The following is an 18361-nucleotide window of genomic DNA, read 5'->3' as shown; positions in this document are numbered from 1 at the left end:
GGTTGTTTGGCTGTATGGTTGTATGGCTGTATGGCTGTATGGTTGTATGGATGTATGGCTGTATGGCTGTACGGCTGTATGGCTGTATGGCTGTATGGCTGTATGGCTGTATGGTTGTATGGTTGCATGGTTGTTTGGCTGTATGGCTGAATGGCTGACAGACAGTCACCTGAGTACAACCCCTGAAGACAGACAGACAGACAGACAGGCACCTGAGGCCAACCCCAAAGACAGACAGACAGACAGGCACCTGAGGACATCACCAAAGACAGACAGACAGACAGATCATTATTATATCATTACAGAATCACATGGGTTAAGTCTCCTGAGTGGCGCAGTGGTCTAAGGCACTGCATCGCAGTGCTAACTGTGCCACTAGAGATCCTGGTTCGAATCCAGGCTCTGTCGCAGCCGGCCGCGACCGGGAGACTCATGGGCGGTGCACAATTGGCCCAGCGTCGTCCAGGGTAGGGGAGGGAATGGCCGGCAGGGATGTAGCTCAGTTGATAGAGCATGGCGTTTGCAACGCCAGGGTTGTGGGTTCGATTCCCACGGGGGGCCAGTATATATTTAAAATAAAATAAAATGTATTCACTAACTGTAAGTCGCTCTGGATAAGAGCGTCTGCTAAATGACAAAAATGTTAATGTAAATGTCTCAAATATATTCCATATACAGTGCACTACATTTACATGTTTACATTTGAGTCATTTAGCAGACGCTCTTATCCAGAGCAACTTGCAGTTCAAAATAGCTGCTATCAGTAAAATCAGTGCCAGGAAGAAAAAGTAACGTTTTGGTGTGACCAGGGGCCCTTTTGACAAGGGACTGCTATCCAGTCACAAGTAGTGCACTATATAGGAAACAGGGTGTCATCTGGGATTGCAGCCATAGTGTCATCACGTACCAGGCAGGAACTTGAGGTTCTGGAGGAGTTGTCGTTCCTGGGTGAAGTCCACCATGAGATGGTTCATGTGGTCTGTGGCCTTGGGCTTCATGGTCAGTCTGAAGGCTGGGGCCATGGTCACCCTGCGGGGAGGAATAAGACGCAGTGAGACCCCCGCCACCACCCTCCAGCTGAAACGGAAGCCGTTCCATTGCTGTGACCACAGTGTGCTATTGGGAATACCTTCCAGGGGCCAATGAGCAATGGCTGTTTTTGATGATTCTACATACAGTATCTCACAAAAGTGAGTACACCCCTCACAATTTTGTAAATATTTGAGTATATATTTTCTATCTATCTAAACTATCTATCTATCTATCTATCAATCTATCAATCTATCTATCTATCTATCTATCTATCTATCTATCTATCTATCTATCTATCTATCTATCTATCTATCTATCTATCTATCTATCTATCTATCTATCTATCTATCTATCTATCTATCTATCTAAACTATGCACTAAGCTAGGTTTCTCACTGCAGCTGATACCAGACATGTCCACAGACTAGAGAAGGGAAGAGTATACCTACCTATCTTTGATCTGCTTGGCAGCCTTGAAGAAGAGGAGAAGAAGAGAGTTGGTTAGAGCAGCCATGCAGGTGAGGGTTGGTTAGAGCAGCCATGCAGGTGAGGGTTGGTGGACATGCAGAAGTGTTCTGCTCAGTGGCTGTACTGGACACAGACACGCAGGCAGGCCCTCGTACTCACACGCACGCAGGCAGGCCCTCGTACTCACACGCACGCAGGCACAGGCATGGTGATCAACATCACACAGAAAAAGCAGCGTGACTTTGGATGTAAACATTAGTTAAAGTGGAACTGACAGAACATTAGTTAAAGTGGAACTGACAGAACATTAGTTAAAGTGGAACTGACAGAACATTAGTTAAAGTGGAACTGACAGAACATTAGTTAAAGTGGAACTGACAGAACATTAGTTAAAGTGGAACTGACAGAACATTAGTTAAAGTGGAACTGACAGAACATTAGTTAAAGTGGAACTGACAGAACATTAGTTAAAGTGGAACTGACAGAACATTAGTTAAAGTGGAACTGACAGAACATTAGTTAAAGTGGAACTGACAGAACATTTTTTTAATTTTTTTTATGTCATTTAGCAGATGCTCTTATCCAGAGCGACTTACAGGAGCAATTAGGGTTAAGTGCCTTGCTTAAGGGCACATCGACAGATTTTTCACCTAGTCGGCTCGGGGATTAGAACCAGCGACCTTTCGGTTACTGGCACAACGCTCTTACCCACTAAGCTACCTGCCGCACAGTCAAGTTCCCATTCAGTTGTCAAAACGTGGGTTGGGACAAGCGTTGGCAGGCAAGTTCCCATTCAGTTGTCAGAACGTGGGTTGGGACAAGCGTTGGCAGGCAAGTTCCCATTCAGTTGTCAGAACGTGGGTTGGGACAAGCGTTGGCAGGCAAGTTCCCATTCAGTTGTCAGAACGTGGGTTGGGACAAGCGTTAGCAGGCAAGTTCCCATTCAGTTGTCAGAACGTGGGTTGGGACAAGCGTTAGCAGGCAAGTTCCCATTCAGTTGTCAGAACGTGGGTTGGGACAAGCGTTAGCAGGCCAGCTGCAGAAGGACGAGGAGGCTACTATTCCCCATCGTTTATCAGTGCAATATGACGGCCAACTAGCTGGAAAGGTTTGAGAGGGTTTATCTAATGTTCCCTCGTTAGATTTGAGCTCATCTTGCTCTGGCTAGCATTAGTTGTTGATCTTGTTTTGTTGATGTGCATAACTGAGGGAGAGAGAGCCTACCTTTTCATGGTTGTTTGATCAATAGGACTGTAAAGTTCCCAAATGTAAGAGGACTCCTGTGGTATTTACATATTTGCAGAAATCCATTCAGGTGTATTTTGTGGCTTTTGGTGAATGTGTTCTAATGATCTAAAGTCACGCTGTTACAACAGCCTGTAAACACACAGTCCAGTTCAAAGAAGTTAAGGATGGCAGGCCTGTGTGGCAAATGGCTTGTTTGCCTAAAGGCCTACTGTAGCTCTGATTGGCTATGGCGCACCGGTCTGCGTAGACTCCGGTCCTGGACGAGACAGAAGTTTTTATTAGGTTTTATTTACTGCAGTGTCTATTAATTGTCCAAAAGCACGGCTGCTTTCCCACTCTATATTGCTATAGAGTTTTCACAAATGACTTACTCTACGTCATTCCCAAACATTCTAGGAATTTATGAAAACGTGAAAATGACCATATCTAAGTGCTCGCTTGTCAGAAAATGTAAAAAAAAATAAAAGGTGTCATATTCCTGAGGGTGTATATGAAGAGATTTGAATAAGACTTCATGTTGTTAAAACGCTGTCAGTTCCACTTTAAGATTCTGAAAATGTATTATAGGAAATTGAGAGGGAAAAATCATGTTTGTTTGTTAGTTTAGGAGAAAACCATTCTTCATAGGTCACCTTTAGAAGTATATTTTAAGCTTGTTAACAAAAGTTCTCATTCACTTCCATTCATTTTATCACATTGTATTTTGAAAAGAAATCCAAAACAATCAAATAAACTTTCACTTTAGAATGAGGACTACAATCTGCCAAATTTAGCTGGATGAGACCAACAGACTACAATCTACCCAACATTTTCCTGACTCATGTTACCCAGCAGCAGTCAACGTTGACCTTTACCTACTTCCTGTTATCCCTTATCAGCTGATCACATTCAAATAATCTTCTTGTCTAAGGCCCAGACAGCCAATGAGATGCTGTTGTTTCACACCATATCCTGTATGATACCTTAGTGAACTCCTCCTCGTCTTTCATATCCAGGGCATTGTTGGCAAACTCCAGCAGCTCCTCTGCACTCTCCAAGGCGTTGCCGCTCTGTGTCAGTTGATTCTGTGGAACAAAGAAAGAAAATTGAAATATTGAGCTGTTACAGCACATTCTGTTTGCAGGGTTTTTCTGTTAAAGGCTCAGTGCAGCCGTTTTTATATCAATATTAAATCATTTCTGAGTAACAATTAAGGACCTTACTGTATGTTCTAGCAGTGTCTGAATCCTGGCTTAGGAAGGCCACCAAAAATTCAGACATTTCCATCCCGAATTACAACATTTTCCGTCTAGATAGAACTGCCAAAGGGGGTGGAGTTGCAATCTACTGTAGAGATAGCCTGCAGAGCTCTATCATACTATCCAGGTCTGTGCCCAAACAGTTTGAGCTCCTACTTCTAAAAATCCACCTTTCCAGAAATAAGTCTCTCACTGTTCCCGCTTGCTACAGACCCCCTTCAGCCCCCAGTTGTGCCCTGGACACCATATGTGAATTGCTTGCCCCCCATCTATCCTCAGAGTTCGTAATGCTTGGTGACCTAAACTGGGATATGCTTAACACCCCGTCCATCCTACAATCCAAACTAGATGCCCTCAATCTCACACAAATTATCAAGGAACCTACCAGGTACAACCCTAAATCCGTAAACATGGGCACCCTCATAGATATCATCCTGACTAACTTACCCTCTAAATACACCTCCGCTGTCTTCAACCAGGATCTCAGCGATCACTGCCTTATTGCCTGCGTCCGTAATGGGTCCGCGGTCAAACGACCACCCTTCATCACTGTCAAACGCTCCCTAAAACACTTCAGCGAGCAGGCCTTTCTAATTGACCTGGCCCAGGTATCCTGGATGGATAATGACCTCATTCCGTCAGTAGAGGATGCCTGGATGTTCTTCAAAAGTGCTTTCCTCTCCATCTTAAATAAGCATGCCCCATTCAAAAAATGCAGAACTAAGAACAGATATAGCCCCTGGTTCACCCCAGACTTGACTTCCCTTGACCAGTACAAAAACATCCTGTGGCGTACTGCATTAGCATCGAACAGCCCCCACGATATGCAACTTTTCAGGGAAGTCAGGAACCAATATACACAATCAGTTAGGAAAGGGTTAGGGTTAGGGTTAGTAAAGTAATTTGCATCCTGTAGCACTAACTCCAAAAGTTTTGGGACACTGTAAAGTCCATGGAGAATAAGAGCACTTCCTCCCAGCTGCCCACTGCACTGAGGCTAGGAAACACTGTCACCACCGATAAATGTACGATAATCGAGAATTTCAACAAGCATTTTGCTACGGCTGGCCATGCTTTCCACCTGGCTACCCCTACCCCGGCCACCAGCTCTGCACCCTCCGCTGCAACTTGCCCATGCCCCCCCCCCCCCCCCCCGCTTCTCCTTCACCCAAATTCAGACAGCTGATGTTCTGAAAGAGCTGCAAATCTGGACCCCTACAAATCAGCTGGGCTAGACAATCTGGACCCTTTCTTTCTAAAATTAGCCGCCGAAATTGTCGCAACCCCTATTACTAGCCTGTTTAACCTCTCTTTCGTATCGTCTGAGATCCCCAGAGATTGGAATGCTGCCGCGGTCATCCCCCTCTTCAAAGGGGGTGACACTCTAGATTCAAACTGTTACAGACCTATATCCATCCTGCCCTGCCTTTCGAAATTATTTGAAAGCCAAGTTAACAAACAGATCACCGACCATTTCAAATCCCACCGTACCTTCTCCGCTATGCAATCTGGTTTCAGAGCTGGTCATGGGTGCACTTCAGCCACGCTCAAGGTCCTAAATGCTATAATAACCGCGATCGATAAAAGACTGTGCAGCCGTCTTTATCGACCTGGCCAAGGCTTTCGACTCTGTCAACAACCGCATTCTTATTGGCAGACTAAATAGCCTTGGTTTCTCAAATGACTGCCTCGCCTGGTTCACCAACTACTTCTCAGATAGAGTTCAGTGTGTCAAATCGGAGGGCCTGTTGTCTGGACCTATGGCAGTCTCTATGGGGGTGCCACAGGGTTCAATTCTTGGGCCGACTCTTTTCTCTGTGTATATCAATGATGTCGCTCTTGCTGCTGGTGACTCTCAGATCCACCTCTACGCAGACGACACCATTTTGTATACATCTGGCCCTTCATTGGACACTGTGTTAACAAACCTCCAAACGAGCTTCAATGCCATACAACACTCCTTCAGTAGCCTCCAACTGCTCTTAAACACTGGTAAAACTAAATGCATGCTCTTCAATCGAACACTGCTTGCACCCGCCCGCCCGACTAGAATCACTACTCTCAGCGGGTCTGACTTAGAATATGTGGACAACTACAAATACCTAGGTGTCTGGTTAGACCGTAAACTCTCCTTCCAGACTCACATTAAGCATCTCCAATCCAAAGTTAAATCTAGAATCGGCTTCCTATTTCACAACAAAGCCTCCTTCACTCATGTTGCTAAACATGCCCTCGTAAAACTGACTATCCTACCGATCCTTGACTTCGGCGATGTCATTTACAAAATAGCCTCCAACACTCTACTCAGCAAATTGGATGTAGTCTATCACAGTGCCATCCGTTTTGTCACCAAAGCCCCATATACTACCCACCATTGTGACCTGTACGCTCTTGTTGGCTGGTCCTCACTACATATTCGTCGCCAAACCCACTGGCTCCAGGTCATCTATAAATCTCTTCTAGGCAAATCCACGCCTTATCTTAGCTCATTGGTCACCATAGCAACACCCACCCGTAGTATGCGTTCCAGCAGGTATATCTCACTGGTCATCCCCAAAGCCAACACCTCCTTTGGCCGCCATTCCTTCCAGTTCTCTGCTGCCAATGACTGGAACGAATTGCAAAAATCTCTGAAGCTGGAGACTCTTATCTCCCTCACTAACTTTAAGCATCAGTTGTCAGAGCAGCTTACCGATCACTGCACCTGTACACAGCCCATCTGTAATTAGCCCACCCAACTACCTCATCCCCATATTGTTATTTATTTTGCTCATTTGCACCCCAGTATCTCTATTTGCACATTATCTTCTGCACATCTATCACTCCAGTGTTAATACTAAATTGTAATTATTTTGCACTATGGCCTATTTATTGCCTTACCTCCATAACTTACTACATTTGCACACACTGCATATATATTTTCTATTGTGTTATTGACTGTACGTTTTGTTTTACCCCATATGTAACTCTGTGTTGTTGTTGTTTTAATCGCACTGCTTTGCTTTATCTTGGCCAGGTCGCAGTTGTAAATGAGAACTTGTTCTCAACTGGCTTACCTGGTTAAATAAAGGTGAAATAAATAAAATGCAATAGAGTTCCATTAAAATAGGCAAAAATTGCTTTTTAGCAAAAAAACTATGTTATTGGCAGAGAGGTTTGGAACTCTTTATAATTGGTGTATTAACCAATTTACCACATGGTGATGTCACCATGGAAGGCCGAAAATCCCACCCATGCAAACCTGCTGATTATAAGGTCCTGGGTAGATTTTATTTTCAACCAGCAACTATCACAGTGACACAATAACATTTTGGTCCGGCAGCTGACAGACAAACTCATAACGCTGGCAAAACAAAGACTAGCTCTTGGAGTGTTGGACGAAAACACTAAGTGCTAAAACTAATCATGAACAACACGACTGTCATGCTGTGGTTTAGTCATTCAAAAGACTCGCTGCCACTGACACGCATTTAACAACTTTGAATAAATGACACAAAACAGGTGTATGTTATTCATTTAACTGATGAAAATATATGTTTTCCTGAGTCACATGATGAGACATGAGTATGTGAGTTGAATACCAGGCAGCACTCACCCTACAAAGAGGGACAATGGGTAATCTCATATCTGGCGGTAATTTCAGACACTTTTTGTTCCTGCTCAATGAACTTAAGAGAGTTGGCCAGAGAAACTGCAATAGCAGTATGATGACATCACACACACCCCAGGCTGCCTGAGCGAGGGGTGAGAGGGGTGTATGGAGGCACTACAACAACGTGATGGAAGAGAATTTTAGGGAAAAACATTTAAGAGCAATAACTCTAGAAATTCTCTTTTTAACAAATCAGACTTTAACGTTTCAATTTTCATCATGAAAAGTATTTCCTGTCATGTTTTAAGTCTTCTGTATTTATGGATTTTAAATCAGTGTTTTCCTATTCTTAGTAAATTCAGCATTTCTTAAGTTTTATCTGTGAGCAAGAATAAATAAACCCAAACAAGCTCAACATAACTCACAGTACAAACACACGCAGATGCACGCCACTCATCAAAGGGGGCTCCCAGGCATTGCATTCACTACTGTGGTCCTCTGTAGCTCAGCTGGTAGAGCATGGCGCTTGTAACGCCAAGGTAGTGGGTTCGATCCCCGGGACCACCCATACACAAAAATGTATGCACGCACGACTGTAAGTCGCTTTGGATAAAAGCGTCTGCTAAATGGCATATTATATTATTATTTTTATTATTTACATAAGAGACAAATCCGCTCTGTGTGTAGTATGTTACAGTGTGTAGTATGTCTCAGTGTGTAGTATGTCACAGTGTGTAGTATGTCACAGTGTGTAGTATGTCACAGTGTGTAGTATGTCACTGTGTGTAGTATGTCTCAGTGTGTAGTATGTCACAGTGTGTAGTATGTCACAGTGTGTAGTATGTCACTGTGTGTAGTATGTCACAGTGTGTAGTATGTCACAGTGTGTAGTATGTCACTGTGTGTAGTATGTCTCAGTGTGTAGTATGTCACAGTGTGTAGTATGTCACTGTGTGTAGTATGTTACAGTGTGTAGTATGTTACAGTGTGTAGTATGTCACAGTGTGTAGTATGTCACAGTGTGTAGTATGTCACTGTGTGTAGTATGTCACAGTGTGTAGTATGTCTCAGTGTGTAGTATGTCACAGTGTGTAGTATGTCACAGTGTGTAGTATGTCACTGTGTGTAGTATGTCACAGTGTGTAGTATGTCACAGTGTGTAGTATGTCACAGTGTGTAGTATGTCACTGTGTGTAGTATGTCACTGTGTGTAGTATGTCACAGTGTGTAGTATGTCACAGTGTGTAGTATGTCACTGTGTGTAGTATGTCTCAGTGTGTAGTATGTCACTGTGTGTAGTATGTCACAGTGTGTAGTATGTCACAGTGTGTAGTATGTCACAGTGTGTAGTATGTCTCAGTGTGTAGTATGTCACAGTGTGTAGTATGTCACTGTGTGTAGTATGTCACAGTGTGTAGTATGTCACAGTGTGTAGTATGTCACTGTGTGTAGTATGTCACTGTGTGTAGTATGTCACAGTGTGTAGTATGTCACAGTGTGTAGTATGTCTCAGTGTGTAGTATGTCACAGTGTGTAGTATGTTACAGTGTGTAGTATGTCTCAGTGTGTAGTATGTCACAGTGTGTAGTATGTCACAGTGTGTAGTATGTCTCAGTGTGTAGTATGTCTCAGTGTGTAGTATGTCACAGTGTGTAGTATGTCACAGTGTGTAGTATGTCACAGTGTGTAGTATGTTACAGTGTGTAGTATGTCACAGTGTGTAGTATGTCACAGTGTGTAGTATGTCACTGTGTGTAGTATGTCTCAGTGTGTAGTATGTCACAGTGTGTAGTATGTCACAGTGTGTAGTATGTTACAGTGTGTAGTATGTCACAGTGTGTAGTATGTCACTGTGTGTAGTATGTCACAGTGTGTAGTATGTCTCAGTGTGTAGTATGTCACAGTGTGTAGTATGTCACAGTGTGTAGTATGTCACAGTGTGTAGTATGTCTCAGTGTGTAGTATGTCACAGTGTGTAGTATGTCACAGTGTGTAGTATGTCACAGTGTGTAGTATGTCACAGTGTGTAGTATGTCACAGTGTGTAGTATGTCTCAGTGTGTAGTATGTCACTGTGTGTAGTATGTCACAGTGTGTAGTATGTCACTGTGTGTAGTATGTCTCAGTGTGTAGTATGTCACAGTGTGTAGTATGTCACTGTGTGTAGTATGTCACAGTGTGTAGTATGTCACAGTGTGTAGTATGTCACAGTGTGTAGTATGTCACAGTGTGTAGTATGTCACTGTGTGTAGTATGTCTCAGTGTGTAGTATGTCACAGTGTGTAGTATGTCACTGTGTGTAGTATGTCACAGTGTGTAGTATGTCACAGTGTGTAGTATGTCACAGCGTGTAGTATGTCACTGTGTGTAGTATGTCTCAGTGTGTAGTATGTCACAGTGTGTAGTATGTCACTGTGTGTAGTATGTCACAGTGTGTAGTATGTCACAGTGTGTAGTATGTCACAGTGTGTAGTATGTCACTGTGTGTAGTATGTCACTGTGTGTAGTATGTCACAGTGTGTAGTATGTCACTGTGTGTAGTATGTCACAGTGTGTAGTATGTCACTGTGTGTAGTATGTCACTGTGTGTAGTATGTCACTGTGTGTAGTATGTCACAGTGTGTAGTATGTCACTGTGTGTAGTATGTTACAGTGTGTAGTATGTCACAGTGTGTAGTATGTCACAGTGTGTAGTATGTCACTGTGTGTAGTATGTCACTGTGTGTAGTATGTCACAGTGTGTAGTATGTCACTGTGTGTAGTATGTCACAGTGTGTAGTATGTCACTGTGTGTAGTATGTCACAGTGTGTAGTATGTCACAGTGTGTAGTATGTCACAGTGTGTAGTATGTCACAGTGTGTAGTATGTCACAGTGTGTAGTATGTCACTGTGTGTAGTATGTCACAGTGTGTAGTATGTCTCAGTGTGTAGTATGTCACAGTGTGTAGTATGTCACTGTGTGTAGTATGTCACTGTGTGTAGTATGTCACAGTGTGTAGTATGTCACTGTGTGTAGTATGTCACAGTGTGTAGTATGTCACTGTGTGTAGTATGTCACAGTGTGTAGTATGTTACAGTGTGTAGTATGTCACTGTGTGTAGTATGTCACTGTGTGTAGTATGTCACTTTGTGTAGTATGTCACTGTGTGTAGTATGTCACAGTGTGTAGTATGTTACAGTGTGTAGTATGTCACTGTGTGTAGTATGTCTCAGTGTGTAGTATGTCACAGTGTGTAGTATGTCACAGTGTGTAGTATGTTACAGTGTGTAGTATGTCACTGTGTGTAGTATGTCACAGTGTGTAGTATGTCACAGTGTGTAGTATGTCACTGTGTGTAGTATGTCACTGTGTGTAGTATGTCACTGTGTGTAGTATGTCACAGTGTGTAGTATGTCTCAGTGTGTAGTATGTCACAGTGTGTAGTATGTCACTGTGTGTAGTATGTCACTGTGTGTAGTATGTCTCAGTGTGTAGTATGTCACTGTGTGTAGTATGTCACTGTGTGTAGTATGTCACTGTGTGTAGTATGTCACAGTGTGTAGTATGTCACAGTGTGTAGTATGTCACAGTGTGTAGTATGTCACAGTGTGTAGTATGTCACTGTGTGTAGTATGTCACAGTGTGTAGTATGTCACTGTGTGTAGTATGTCACAGTGTGTAGTATGTCACAGTGTGTAGTATGTCACAGCGTGTAGTATGTCACTGTGTGTAGTATGTCTCAGTGTGTAGTATGTCACAGTGTGTAGTATGTCACTGTGTGTAGTATGTCACAGTGTGTAGTATGTCACAGTGTGTAGTATGTCACAGTGTGTAGTATGTCACTGTGTGTAGTATGTCACTGTGTGTAGTATGTCACAGTGTGTAGTATGTCACTGTGTGTAGTATGTCACAGTGTGTAGTATGTCACTGTGTGTAGTATGTCACTGTGTGTAGTATGTCACTGTGTGTAGTATGTCACAGTGTGTAGTATGTCACTGTGTGTAGTATGTTACAGTGTGTAGTATGTCACAGTGTGTAGTATGTCACAGTGTGTAGTATGTCACTGTGTGTAGTATGTCACTGTGTGTAGTATGTCACAGTGTGTAGTATGTCACTGTGTGTAGTATGTCACAGTGTGTAGTATGTCACTGTGTGTAGTATGTCACAGTGTGTAGTATGTCACAGTGTGTAGTATGTCACAGTGTGTAGTATGTCACAGTGTGTAGTATGTCACTGTGTGTAGTATGTCACAGTGTGTAGTATGTCTCAGTGTGTAGTATGTCACAGTGTGTAGTATGTCACTGTGTGTAGTATGTCACTGTGTGTAGTATGTCACAGTGTGTAGTATGTCACTGTGTGTAGTATGTCACAGTGTGTAGTATGTCACTGTGTGTAGTATGTCACTGTGTGTAGTATGTCACAGTGTGTAGTATGTTACAGTGTGTAGTATGTCACTGTGTGTAGTATGTCACTGTGTGTAGTATGTCACTTTGTGTAGTATGTCACTGTGTGTAGTATGTCACAGTGTGTAGTATGTTACAGTGTGTAGTATGTCACTGTGTGTAGTATGTCTCAGTGTGTAGTATGTCACAGTGTGTAGTATGTCACAGTGTGTAGTATGTCACTGTGTGTAGTATGTCACAGTGTGTAGTATGTCACAGTGTGTAGTATGTCACTGTGTGTAGTATGTCACTGTGTGTAGTATGTCACTGTGTGTAGTATGTCACTGTGTGTAGTATGTCACAGTGTGTAGTATGTCTCAGTGTGTAGTATGTCACAGTGTGTAGTATGTCACTGTGTGTAGTATGTCTCAGTGTGTAGTATGTCACTGTGTGTAGTATGTCTCAGTGTGTAGTATGTCACTGTGTGTAGTATGTCACTGTGTGTAGTATGTCACTGTGTGTAGTATGTCACAGTGTGTAGTATGTCACTGTGTGTAGTATGTCACTGTGTGTAGTATGTCACAGTGTGTAGTATGTCTCAGTGTGTAGTATGTCACTGTGTGTAGTATGTCACTGTGTGTAGTATGTCTCAGTGTGTAGTATGTCACAGTGTGTAGTATGTCACAGTGTGTAGTATGTTACAGTGTGTAGTATGTTACAGTGTGTAGTATGTCACAGTGTGTAGTATGTCACAGTGTGTAGTATGTCACAGTGTGTAGTATGTCACTGTGTGTAGTATGTCACTGTGTGTAGTATGTCACAGTGTGTAGTATGTCACAGTGTGTAGTATGTTACAGTGTGTAGTATGTTACAGTGTGTAGTATGTCACATTGTGTAGTATGTCTCAGTGTGTAGTATGTCACAGTGTGTAGTATGTCACTGTGTGTAGTATGTCACTGTGTGTAGTATGTCACAGTGTGTAGTATGTCACTGTGTGTAGTATGTCACAGTGTGTAGTATGTCACTGTGTGTAGTATGTCACTGTGTGTAGTATGTCACAGTGTGTAGTATGTTACAGTGTGTAGTATGTCACTGTGTGTAGTATGTCACTGTGTGTAGTATGTCACTTTGTGTAGTATGTCACTGTGTGTAGTATGTCACAGTGTGTAGTATGTTACAGTGTGTAGTATGTCACTGTGTGTAGTATGTCTCAGTGTGTAGTATGTCACAGTGTGTAGTATGTCACAGTGTGTAGTATGTCACAGTGTGTAGTATGTCACTGTGTGTAGTATGTCACTGTGTGTAGTATGTCACTGTGTGTAGTATGTCACAGTGTGTAGTATGTCTCAGTGTGTAGTATGTCACAGTGTGTAGTATGTCACTGTGTGTAGTATGTCACTGTGTGTAGTATGTCACAGTGTGTAGTATGTCACAGTGTGTAGTATGTCACAGTGTGTAGTATGTCACTGTGTGTAGTATGTCACTGTGTGTAGTATGTCACAGTGTGTAGTATGTCACTGTGTGTAGTATGTCACTGTGTGTAGTATGTCACAGTGTGTAGTATGTCACAGTGTGTAGTATGTCACTGTGTGTAGTATGTCACAGTGTGTAGTATGTCACTGTGTGTAGTATGTCACAGTGTGTAGTATGTCACAGTGTGTAGTATGTCACTGTGTGTAGTATGTCACTGTGTGTAGTATGTCACTGTGTGTAGTATGTCACAGTGTGTAGTATGTCACTGTGTGTAGTATTTCACTGTGTGTAGTATGTCACAGTGTGTAGTATGTTACAGTGTGTAGTATGTCACTGTGTGTAGTATGTCACTGTGTGTAGTATGTCACTTTGTGTAGTATGTCACAGTGTGTAGTATGTCTCAGTGTGTAGTATGTCACAATGTGTAGTATGTCACTGTGTGTAGTATGTCACTGTGTGTAGTATGTCACAGTGTGTAGTATGTCACAGTGTGTAGTATGTCTCAGTGTGTAGTATGTCACTGTGTGTAGTATGTCTCAGTGTGTAGTATGTCACTGTGTGTAGTATGTCACTGTGTGTAGTATGTCACAGTGTGTAGTATGTCACAGTGTGCAGTATGTCACAGTGTGTAGTATGTCTCAGTGTGTAGTATGTCACTGTGTGTAGTATGTCACTGTGTGTAGTATGTCACAGTGTGTAGTATGTCACAGTGTGTAGTATGTCACAGTGTGTAGTATGTCTCAGTGTGTAGTATGTCACTGTGTGTAGTATGTCTCAGTGTGTAGTATGTCACTGTGTGTAGTATGTCACTGTGTGTAGTATGTCACAGTGTGTAGTATGTCACTGTGTGTAGTATGTCACTGTGTGTAGTATGTCACAGTGTGTAGTATGTCTCAGTGTGTAGTATGTCACAGTGTGTAGTATGTCACAGTGTGTAGTATGTCACTGTGTGTAGTATGTCACAGTGTGTAGTATGTCACAGTGTGTAGTATGTCACTGTGTGTAGTATGTCACTGTGTGTAGTATGTCACAGTGTGTAGTATGTCTCAGTGTGTAGTATGTCACAGTGTGTAGTATGTCACTGTGTGTAGTATGTCACTGTGTGTAGTATGTCACTGTGTGTAGTATGTCACTGTGTGTAGTATGTCACTGTGTGTAGTATGTCACAGTGTGTAGTATGTCACAGTGTGTAGTATGTCACTTTGTGTAGTATGTCACTGTGTGTAGTATGTCACTGTGTGTAGTATGTCACAGTGTGTAGTATGTCACTGTGTGTAGTATGTGACAGTGTGTAGTATGTCTCAGTGTGTAGTATGTCACAGTGTGTAGTATGTCACAGTGTGTAGTATGTCACTGTGTGTAGTATGTCACAGTGTGTAGTATGTCACAGTGTGTAGTATGTTACAGTGTGTAGTATGTCACTGTGTTTAGTATGTCTCAGTGTGTAGTATGTCACAGTGTGTAGTATGTCACAGTGTGTAGTATGTCACAGTGTGTAGTATGTCTCAGTGTGTAGTATGTTACAGTGTGTAGTATGTCACAGTGTGTAGTATGTCACTGTGTGTAGTATGTCACTGTGTGTAGTATGTCACTGTGTGTAGTATGTCACTGTGTGTAGTATGTCACAGTGTGTAGTATGTCTCAGTGTGTAGTATGTCACAGTGTGTAGTATGTCACAGTGTGTAGTATGTCACTGTGTGTAGTATGTCACAGTGTGTAGTATGTCACAGTGTGTAGTATGTCACTGTGTGTAGTATGTCACTGTGTGTAGTATGTCACAGTGTGTAGTATGTCTCAGTGTGTAGTATGTCACAGTGTGTAGTATGTCACTGTGTGTAGTATGTCACTGTGTGTAGTATGTCACTGTGTGTAGTATGTCACTGTGTGTAGTATGTCACAGTGTGTAGTATGTCACAGTGTGTAGTATGTCACTTTGTGTAGTATGTCACTGTGTGTAGTATGTCACTGTGTGTAGTATGTCACAGTGTGTAGTATGTCACTGTGTGTAGTATGTGACAGTGTGTATTATGTCTCAGTGTGTAGTATGTCACAGTGTGTAGTATGTCACAGTGTGTAGTATGTCACTGTGTGTAGTATGTCACAGTGTGTAGTATGTCACAGTGTGTAGTATGTTACAGTGTGTAGTATGTCACAGTGTGTAGTATGTCACAGTGTGTAGTATGTCACTGTGTGTAGTATGTCACTGTGTGTAGTATGTCTCAGTGTGTAGTATGTCACAGTGTGTAGTATGTCACTGTGTGTAGTATGTCACTGTGTGTAGTATGTCACTGTGTGTAGTATGTCACAGTGTGTAGTATGTCTCAGTGTGTAGTATGTCACAGTGTGTAGTATGTCACAGTGTGTAGTATGTCACTGTGTGTAGTATGTCACTGTGTGTAGTATGTCACTGGGGTACGATACAGTAGTAGGCTGTCTGTTGATACCTGCAGCTCATAAGACCTCCAGACCTATTCCTGTGTGTTGGGGTTAAGGGTCAGGTACCTGTAGTTCCTGTGCCTTCTTGGCCCCCTCCTGTTTGAGGGTGTTGGGTTAGGGGTTAGGGGTTAGGGGTTAGGGGTCAGGGGTCAGGTACCTGTAGTTCCTGTGCCTTCTTGGCCCCCTCCTGTTTGAGGGTGTTGGGTTAGGGGTTAGGGGTCAGGTACCTGTAGTTCCTGTGCCTTCTTGACCCCTCCTGTTTGATGGTGTTGGGTTAGGGGTTAGGGGTTAGGGGTCAGGGGTCAGGTACCTGTAGTTCCTGTGTCTTATTGGCCCCCTCCTGTTTGATGGTGTTGGGTTAGGGGTTAGGGGTTAGGGGTCAGGGGTCAGGTACCTGTAGTTCCTGTGTCTTCTTGGCCCCCTCCTGTTTGAGGGTGTTGGGTTAGGGGTTAGGGGTCAGGGGTCAGGGGTCAGGTACCTGTAGTTCCTGTGTCTTCTTGGCCCCCTCCTGTTTGATGGTGTTGGTCATCCTCTCCTTCATCTCAACCAGGACGGCGAATAACGTATCAAACTCCTCCTCCAGGTCTGACACTACTTGTGTGGAGTTCACCTGTCAATCACACATAGTGATACACCTGTCAATCACACATAGTGATACACCTGTCACAATCACACATAGTGATACACCTGTCACCATCACACATAGTGATACACCTGTCACCATCACACATAGTGATACACCTGTCACCATCACACATAGTGATACACCTGTCACAATCACACATAGTGATACACCTGTCACAATCACACATAGTGATACACCTGTCACAATCACACATAGTGATACACCTGTCACAATCACACATAGTGATACACCTGTCACAATCACACATAGTGATACACCTGTCACAATCACACATAGTGATACACCTGTCACAATCACACATAGTGATACACCTGTCACAATCACACATAGTGATACACCTGTCACAATCACACATAGTGATACACCTGTCACCATCACACATAGTGATACACCTGTCACAATCACACATAGTGATACACCTGTCACCATCACACATAGTGATACACCTGTCACAATCACACATAGTGATACACCTGTCACAATCACACATAGTGATACACCTGTCACAATCACACATAGTGATACACCTGTCACAATCACACATAGTGATACACCTGTCACAATCACACATAGTGATTCACCTGTCACAATCACACATAGTGATACACCTGTCACAATCACACATAGTGATACACCTGTCACAATCACACATAGTGATACACCTGTCACAATCACACATAGTGATACACCTGTCACAATCACACATAGTGATTCACCTGTCACAATCACACATAGTGATACACCTGTCACAATCACACATAGTGATACACCTGTCACAATCACACATAGTGATACACCTGTCACAATCACACATAGTGATTCACCTCTAAACCCAGAACCAAATCTCTGCATCACTAGAGTCTATAGATTCATTAACATTTCATATTTGATTTGATTGATTAACATGGCATATTTGGCAAATGGAAATTCCTGTACAAGATTGTGATTTCACTGTTAATATTGCTTCTTTATGTTATGTTTAATGTAATTCAATGAATTTAGAGTGTTATTATGTATGTCTTACCTGGACACCAGCCAGAGAGTGGCTAAGTGTTTCCATGAAGTTATGGAGTTCCTCATTTTTATTGGCCAACGTGGTTATTATCCTTTGCAGGGCCTCCTGAAATAAACATTACGTATATGTTAAAGGGTCTGCAATCCATCAATACATTGAAAATACATTGGCCTACGATTGTATTTCATGCCAATCAATCACATATTCAAATTGCTTGTCAGGTTTAGAAGTTCACCCATGACCAATTATAACCTCCCACTGATTGGCTGACTGTCCTCTTGGTTCCTGCCATACGACTCCTGCCCTGCGTCAGCACCCATGACCAATTATAACCTCCACTGATTGGCTGACTGTCCTCTTGGTTCCTGCCATACGACTCCTGCCCTGCGTCGGGCATAGGAAGAAATGGTACTGTGACTTCCTTACCAACATCAGAAGTATCAGAGTCAGAATCCACACAGCAGGCTTACAATACGTTAGCCAGGGCACACAGCCAGGACACTCACCCAGGACACACAGCCAGGGCACTCAGCCAGGACACACAGCCAGGGCACTCAGCCAGGGCACTCAGCCAGGGCACACAGCCAGGGCACACAGCCAGGACACTCACCCAGGACACACAGCCAGGGCACTCAGCCAGGACACACAGCCAGGGCACTCAGCCAGGGCACTCAGCCAGGGCACTCAGCCAGGACACTCAGCCAGGACACACAGCCAGGACACACAGCCAGGGCACTCAGCCAGGACACACAGCCAGGGCACTCAGCCAGGACACACAGCCAGGGCACTCAGCCAGGGCACTCAGCCAGGGCACTCAGCCAGGACACTCAGCCAGGGCACTCAGCCAGGACA

The 18361-nt window shown here is 43.2% G+C and overlaps 1 protein-coding gene across 1 annotated transcript in view; it reads right to left on the bottom strand.

Annotated features, from left to right (window-relative positions):
* Positions 1–17592, bottom strand: part of LOC311127140 (FSD1-like protein) — a 49606-nt gene extending 32014 nt beyond the window's left edge. Inside the window, exons 1-5 of the mRNA XM_084158905.1 lie at positions 17519–17592; positions 16327–16458; positions 3710–3811; positions 1481–1503; positions 908–1029 (exon numbers count right to left, since the gene is read on the bottom strand). Coding sequence (XP_084015031.1) covers positions 908–1029; positions 1481–1503; positions 3710–3811; positions 16327–16458; positions 17519–17554 — 415 coding nt within the window. The 5' untranslated portion in view covers positions 17555–17592. The remainder of the gene's footprint in view (positions 1–907; positions 1030–1480; positions 1504–3709; positions 3812–16326; positions 16459–17518) is intronic.
* Positions 17593–18361: the final 769 nt, after the last annotated feature.

Source organism: Coregonus lavaretus (genome assembly GCF_964263955.1).
Source record: "Coregonus lavaretus genome assembly, chromosome: 4".
Taxonomy (NCBI): Eukaryota; Metazoa; Chordata; class Actinopteri; order Salmoniformes; family Salmonidae; genus Coregonus; species Coregonus lavaretus.
This window is presented reverse-complemented; position numbering and strand designations above follow the sequence as displayed.